Genomic DNA, 8157 nt, shown 5'->3' with positions numbered 1-8157 from the left:
CATATATCATGTTTTTTATGTAAAAAGTAACTACCAAAGTGTCAAGTATGTGTGGTACAAAGTGCAATATCAACTTATAGATGTAGTGGAGTAGAAGAATTAAGTAGTATAAAATGGGAATACTAAAGTGATCTCGAAATTGCACCTAATTAGAGTACTTGCGTAAATGCACTTTTTATCTGTCACTGATAGCCAGTAAGACTTAACATTCATAGTATATAATTATGTTAGAGATCACTCATTTGTTTCCTCATTCTGTGGCTTAATTAACTTTATTTTTAGCTTTAAATGTTGTTTCATTTCAATCAAAATTTAACATAAAATATAAATAAACAAACTCTAAAATTACTTGTAAGTGGATTTTTTGAAGAGGACATAACTGAATTTGTAACCTGTGGATTTTAGTCACTGTTTAAACTCCACAGTAACAAGAACTGGACTACTGCAAACTGTGGACAAACATTAGATAACAGAGTGTAATGTTTATTTATAGTTTGTGAAAAATAATTTGATTCTCCAAATTTGTTGAATTGTCACTGCATCACAAACTCTGTAGGGACAATACATAACAGTCAGAGGGGAATTACAAAAGTGAGGAGCATGATGTGAAAGGCACATTTGTATACATTCAGACTTTAAAACAAACATAAACATCATGTTTAACCATATCAGTCTTACAAATAATGGTCTATTGCTCTAAGACGTTAACAATACTTTTGTTTTAGTCCATTTTCTATGGGATTTTTTTAACACCGTATAGTGATACAGTACTGATTTTTAAAACCAATTTGCACTTTACAGGTGATGGGCCATACAACATATTTTTTCAGAATATATTTTTGGCAATTTTCTTTTATTAAATAGGATGGAATAGAGACAGACAAGTGACATGGGTGGAAGAGAGGGGTACACTTTGGTATATGTCTTAGACCATAAGGTCAACAAGATGTCCATGCCATACAATTTGAACCTAACTGTGAGCAATACAAAGTACACGTAACCCTTTGACAGGCCAGTTTCAATTGTTTACCAACTGATTTTCTCACTCTTCTGATTCAATACTGTAAAACTGTGCGGCTCACTCTAGAAATCAATCTGTCATTTGAAGTTCAATATGTGTAATTTGTTCTAAATAGGCTATAACATAAAGAAACAGTGGTGCTGTCCTTTAGTGATATATGTAAACAAAGCATTAAGCAGTTAAATTGGATTTAAACTTGTGCATTTAATGGGCTCAGGTGCAGCAACCAATGTGCATTTCTTCAAAAATATAAAAACATCTCAGGGTTACACCATGTGGAGACTGCAAGTGATTGGTCAACTCAGGCTCACTGCACTTCCTCCTTCAAGTTTTTGATGCTACTGGACCAAACTGTCAAGTCAGGGTGACATTAAACAAGATGAGGACATTTTAAGTAATATTTTTCCTTGGTAGTAACAGCCGAGACTCATGCTCGTCATAATTCTTACCCTCTATCACAGTAAAAATAGGGTGTAAACAGATAAGTTTGGCCTGTAATTGAACAGCGAGAAAATTAAACAATGGCATCCATGCTCTAAAACCAGATATTACAATGTAAACACAATAACTTTGGGGTAACTCGTCTAGTGTTTTGACGGTGCTACCACTCGGTGAAATCTGACATTGACCGATGCAGAGGCACCTGCAGTGGGACCGTCACACACCACGACACACAATTAAACCTCCACCTTAATGCCTGAAGTTAAAACTTGAGCATGGGGATCTGCGGACTGTAGTCAGTCAGAAGAGACACCATCAGACCCTGAGAGAGAAGACAGATGTGATGATCAGTTGATGAAGAATCAGACCAAAATTAAACTCATACTAGTGTTAAACTATACATCAAACAATGATCAGGCTACTCACCATGATCGTCCACTTTCTATTCTCTGCCTCGGGGAAGACGAGGGAGCGGGATGAGTAGAAGACCTCATCATCCACCTCTTCCATTTTCCGGGGAAGACAATGCAGGAAGGTCCAGTCTGGTTTGGACACACTTCCCGTCTGTAGTGGACCAGAGCCAAATAATGAAGTTAAAAGGTAATGCTGTTATTTTGTTAAAACAGGGACCATATATGCCAATGTTTTGCATCTATGGGACTCTGAGACAGAAGTTTTTAAAACTGGTGCAGTACTGAGCAAGAGTGCTGCAGCTGGCAGCTGCAAAACAGGTTGCAATGTAACCACTCGAGGCATTTGTGCAACATCCCTTATCATCCACCAAAAGTGCCCCCCCCCCACCCCCAAGCTACCAAACTCCATTTAAATAAACAGCAATTTTACTGTGTATAGGGCCAGAATATTTTTCACATCTAACTAGGTGAATTACAGGTTTATTTCAACCAAACCCGAGTTAGTGATTGTTGAAATAATGAAAAGACATACTAAGATGGCTTTTTGGAGGGTTTTTGTTTGTTTGTTTCTGACGACTTTAAATTAGGTGTGTTTTAAGATGATGAAAGTACTGATTGTTTGAATTGAGTCTGGCAGCTTTGGCAATGGCAATTTGGGAACTTTTTCTGGTTCAACAAAAACTACTTTACTCTTAAACAAAAAGGTCTATCTCTGTAGAGATAATAATGTAATCACACACTTATGATGACAGTCTGAGTCTGTCAGTGGCAAAACAAACACTTTTAGTGGATATAAATTGACAACGTGAACATACCCCTAGTAGTTACATTGCAGCCTGTTTCAACACTGCTGGCTGCAGCACTCTTCCTAAGTACTGGACTACTTTAAACAAAAAATGTTGTTTCCATTGTTAGACAAAGAACATAGGAAGATAGGGTTTGGGTTGAAAAATACATCAGCTCAGAGAAATTCGATTTTTTTCTCCATTGCAAAATATTTATGTGCAAAACATAAATATATGTTCTTAATGACCAAAATAATTACAACATATTTTTCAGAAAATGATATAAATTATAAAATCATGTTTGATGCAAGAGTGACTGATGTATAAAACAGTTGAAGTCTGTCATTAGTGTTAGTTTACCACACAAACAATTAGCAGAAGATTAAAATCTACTGCCTTCGTTCAGGCTGTCAGGCAGGAGCATGTTTCAGACTGATTTGCTTTCTGTCAGGAGTGTCTGCAGATGTCAAGAGGGACCGATTTGGGAACAGGCACTGATTGAAAACCACTGCTGACTTCTCTAAAAGCTACCAACATGCTGTGGTTGACACGTGATCTGCAAATTAGAAAGACAGTATAAAACATTTAAAATCTGGGATGTTGCCTCTAAATTATACTCAGATATGATAAGAGAGAACGTAATATATGCCAAGAGTAAGTATTTTACAGCAGTTGCAGTGCAAAGAGGGGAAGAGTGGCAATATATATATATATATATATATATATATATATATATATATATATATATATATCTTTATTATCAGTTAAAATGCCAAATCAAAAATACACACAATGCCAAAAGCAGGTTAATAAGACAACATTTTTTATTTACCTGCATCGTAATCTGGTAACCTTTGAAGTCCTTGAGTCGCTTTGTCTTCTGCTCCTCCTGTCCCATGCTGACCCAGGTGTCGGTGACCAAAACATTGCTGCCGCTTGCAGCCTCCATCGGGTCAGAGGTCAGAAGAAGCTGAGTTCCATGCTGAGACAAATGCAATGTTATGGATTAATTAAAAAGTCCTTATACAAGAGGTCTGTTTATAATAATGACACCTGAAGAAGGGGACCTCACCTCTTTGGAGAGTCTTTGTGCCTCTTCAATAACACTCCTGTCTGGTTCATACCCCTGGGGATAACGATAAATTGATGTCCATCACAAAACAGAAACAGAAAAGGTTTTTGTTTCCTCTCTAAGAAAGCAATTAGGGAGATTCTTTACCTGCAAACTACAAAATAGGTATCTGTGAAAAGGGCTAAATATACTGTACATGAGAACATAAAACAAGCAAACCTTCGGGGTAGCAATCTTGAGATGAATTCCCAATTTAGCTGCAGACATCATGAAGGAGTGGAGGATATTGTTTCCATCTCCAATCCAGCTCACCGTCAGACCACTGAGGGACCCATAATGCTCCTTAATGGTAGCAATTTAGAAAACATGATGTCATTATCATTTGCTGGATGAAAATTGCAGCATGCAGCAGGAGCTGGAGTACCTGCAAAGTGAGGTAGTCGGCCAGAATCTGGATTGGGTGGTAGAGGTCAGACAGTCCGTTAATGATGGGGATGGAGGCCTCCTTATGCAGCTCCTCCAGTGTGGAGTGGCTGTTCACTCGTGCCAAGACGATATCGCAGAGTCCTGAGAGAACCCTGTTTAGAGATTAGAGAGGCAGACCTAAAACTAAAATATGGGCCACCAACACTCATCTTTCCCCTCAGTAATCAATTAGCAGTACTAGTAGACAATGTAAGATGCTTGTTACTACCTTGAAAAAATTTACAGTATTATAATATGTGAAACTGTAAAAAAAAAAACAAACACAATGCTAATCAATATTTTCCTGGAAATTCATATAAAAAAGGAGTGCATATACATGGCCTACATCCAGCAACTCACCGACATTAATTTTAATTCTATAAGTGATATTATAAGACTCACCTCGCTGTGTCTGTGCAGCTCTCATTGACTCCCAGGTGGATGTCCTGAGAGGTCAGGAAGCAGGGGTGCCCACCCAGCAGAGCAAACCCTGGAATTATGATATTAAACGTTTTAAACGTGGAGCACCTTTTCTACTTTGTTTCCGTTTTAAAAAAACGAACAAAAACAAACTATTTTTTTCCAGATAATTTTCTTTACTTTCCTTGTTTGTATTACTTGCTAATTTTTGGGTCATTTCTTCTTTTGTTGCTCATTGTCTTCTTATCAATTGCCAATTTGCCCAGGTTTCAAAGGGTTAAAGGAAGACTTCACCCATTAAATGACTGTTTGTATATCAGTTACTCACTCTGTGTAATGTTAAATTCATGAAGAAAACATTCATGTTCTCACAATTGTTCGGTGAATGACAAATCTCAAAACAGAGAATATTACTGATGAATTGAAGTAAAAGGTCTACACATATAACAGAAGCAAAACTAAAACAAAACATTTTTTTAAAACAGGTTCACACAAATCCTGCAGAACAATCAAATGTGTTTGGGAAGTGAGACTTGGTTTATACTTAATAAATTATGTGAGAATTTGTAAACAGATGTTTTCATATAGTTTTGCTGCTGTTAAACACAGACCCCCTGTGACTTCAGTTCAATTTTCTTTTTTTTTTGGATTCCTTGTTACAGAAATGTTTTCTTCACAAATTTAATGTATTATAGTGTGGGTAACTGATGTATAAATGATCATTTTGGGGTTGAGATATTCCTTTAAGGCAACTTAAAGTTCTGTAACAGCTAACTGGTTACTTAAATACAACGCACCCAACCTCATGTGAGAGTTTTAAGGGGGCAGAAAAGGGAAACAGTGCAGTGGAGATAGTCGCAGACTGTTTTGTTCCTGGGATGCACGGAAAATCAGCTTTCAGCAGTTCTTTTGTGTCCATATGAACAATGACTTTTACACGGCTCAACTCACTGATGAATACTATCAGCCCAGCTAAAAGTGTGAGGCGTTAGATTGCTCTCATTAATGCTATTTAATGGTTTTTTTTATTATAGATTAGGTATATTCTTAGTAATATGTTACATATGTTGTTATCAGCATTTGACTTAGATATACATTTAAGTTGATGTATCATTACTGGTATTTAATAAACATTTTCTTTAAGTACATTTGCATGCATCTTTACATGTTTTTCCTTTCTCTTTAAAAATCTATTTTTAGATTGCACAAATGAAGATGTTTATGTATCTTGCATATTTCAATTACACTATACATTAAGCATCTTTCAATAACACAAATCATCACAAGAGATAGTCTCATTAATGTAACCTCAAGTGTTAATGTGACACTTAAATCTGTTGTAATTATTTGCCCACCTTCTGCAATCTGTTATTCATGGGGAGTAATTAGTTAAATGTAACAAAGCCCAAAGCCATGTAGTTTAATTAAAAAATAAATGTAACTGTAAGCAAACTACAGATGCTAAGGAGAAAAATAAAATAAAATTAAATAAATAAAAAATAAAAAATAATAAAAAATAAAATTAGTTACTTATCAAAATGTTGATAACAAAGAGGTTACATATGAATGTGCTGAATAAAACATTCATTCTGTTGCTTTGCATCTTTTTTGCGGTGCTGGATTGCTTTGTTTTGGCATATTTTCAGACAATGCAGGTCTTGCAGGTTAAATCATTTGTTGGGAAAGTAATTGAAAAGTAGTCAAATGTAATAAGTCAAATATAATAATAATGAAGCAATTCAAATAGTTAAGTAATGAATTACATTTTAGCAGGGTAACTAGTGATCAGTAACCTATCACATTTCAAAAGTAACCTCCCCAACACAGATGGTATTGTTAAACTTAAGCGCATGGCACACACCAGTGCAGATACTTAAATACAAAACAGACACCTGTTTCTGTGGACATTCTTGTTCTGGTGCTCCTCTTCTCAAATATCATAGCAATCGACTTTCCTTGCAGAAGAGGAAGATACTGAAATAGAAATGACAGTTAAATGACCCATCCTGAGACCACACAGTAAAACTGTGGACGTTTAACAAATGCACACTGCAGCTGGCATTAGTTCGCTAACGTTAAACTACCTGTTTTTCATGTTTGATACGATGTTTCAGATCCCCTGAGACCCACAGCAGCCTCTTGATTTCATCAGAGCTGAAGTCTTTCAGAGTGAGGCAGCTGCGACCCTTTAAATTCACTCCACCAAGAGAAGCAGCTCCAGCGCTGGGAAAGTCACATACAAGGCCACAATGCATGTTGTTACATGTACTGGCAATTGTTGTTATGCTGACTAAACTTAACTATCAGTATGCTAATGTCGATAATAAGTTATCTTACCTAAACTCCCGGGCAGAGCGCTGTTGGAGAGTTTTCAAACATTTGAAAACGGTGCTGTTTACAGATAATAGTTTAGCAGCCATTGCAGCTCAATGAAAATACAATGAAAGGGTAATGTTGTGGGGATATTTCATCAGAGTTTCATTCACAGCCTATTCCAGGCGACATGCAGCCAGAGCTAGGACAGCGTGGTTGCCTCTGACGTCACCGCGGGATCAGGAAGAAGGCGGGGCTTCCCACAAAACTAGTTTACTGTGTTTTTGTGTCACTACTGAGATGGGATGACTTTTTGGTTTTTAATTATGTAATATGTGGGCTATTACATCTTCGTTACTAAGTGTAGGCCTACTTCATCAGCAAAATGAAACAGTTACCGACTATTTTCAACAACTAGATATTAGGTTGCTAGGCAATACATACAGAAAGAGTTGTGCACGTTACTGTCAGACTCGTTATAGTAACGTTGCCTTCACAAACCGTGGGACGAAAGATAAAATGTCGATGTTTAACGTTTCAGGTAAAGAGTTGCACCTTAAAAATATATTTACTTACTGTCGCAGATGTCAGCTGTCTATCCGGCATGATGAAATGCGTGTCCGGGGAGAAACTAGCGTTTTAATGTGACATTTCCACAAACTGCCCTAACACTCAGGCACGGTAGTAGGCTTCGTGACTGGTACACATGCTGAATATGAAGATAAAAAATAATAATAAAAATATTATTATTATTATGGGTCGTAATATTTAATTATTTGCGGATGAAAGACAGACCATTTCAGTAAAAAATCTTATTTAGGAGCCCACAAAATTTCTTTGCCATCTGTTTTGGTCTCGCCCTCACTCTTTTATTTTTTTCTTTTTGGCAAGATATCTTTTTTCCCCCCAGTGGCCTAATAGTGAATTTTGAATTTTCCCTTTCTTATGAAAATGTGTTGTTTGGCTTCTTTTTTTCCCCCTTATATTTCTATAACTTGCAAAATCTCATATTCATGAATCTAAACCCAGTGATAAACCTTCCTTTTTATGTTTGAGAATTAACTCAAACAATACATCACATCAATTTTGTATTCTAAAAATAGGAAAGCCACTTAATCATTGAATCTGTGTACTGATTGTATATATATATATATATATATATATATATATATATATATATATATATATATAGCTCGAGTGGCTTGCTCTTGCCCCTCCCTTACGTCT

At 36.3% G+C, this 8157-nt stretch overlaps 1 protein-coding gene across 1 annotated transcript; it reads right to left on the bottom strand.

Annotated features, from left to right (window-relative positions):
- Window positions 1–467: 467 nt before the first annotated feature.
- On the bottom strand, window positions 468–7166 carry otc (ornithine transcarbamylase). The gene is made up of 10 exons (XM_088083364.1): window positions 6955–7166; window positions 6702–6840; window positions 6510–6591; window positions 4600–4687; window positions 4157–4310; window positions 3952–4074; window positions 3733–3786; window positions 3493–3642; window positions 1889–2026; window positions 468–1784 (listed from the first exon to the last, which is right to left on the bottom strand). Exons 1-10 carry the CDS (start codon window positions 7035–7037, stop codon window positions 1725–1727), a joined length of 1071 nt encoding a protein of 356 aa, XP_087939490.1. The 5' UTR covers window positions 7038–7166; the 3' UTR covers window positions 468–1724.
- Window positions 7167–8157: the final 991 nt, after the last annotated feature.

This window comes from Plectropomus leopardus, chromosome 10 (genome assembly GCF_026936395.1).
Source record: "Plectropomus leopardus strain MGB_pleo_1.0 chromosome 10, ASM2693639v1, whole genome shotgun sequence".
NCBI lineage: Eukaryota > Metazoa > Chordata > Actinopteri > Perciformes > Serranidae > Plectropomus > Plectropomus leopardus.
This window is presented reverse-complemented; position numbering and strand designations above follow the sequence as displayed.

Excerpts from the sequence above, each read along its gene's own strand:
- otc (XM_088083364.1), bottom strand. The coding sequence starts at position 7,037 with ATGGCTGCTAAACTATTATCTGTAAACAGCACCGTTTTCAAATGTTTG. Across the intron at positions 4,311-4,599 it reads AGCTGCACAGACACAGCGAG|GGTTCTCTCAGGACTCTGCG; the intron begins GTGAGTCTTATA and ends ATCTCTAAACAG. Across the intron at positions 4,075-4,156 it reads CCGACTACCTCACTTTGCAG|GAGCATTATGGGTCCCTCAG; the intron begins GTACTCCAGCTC and ends GCTACCATTAAG.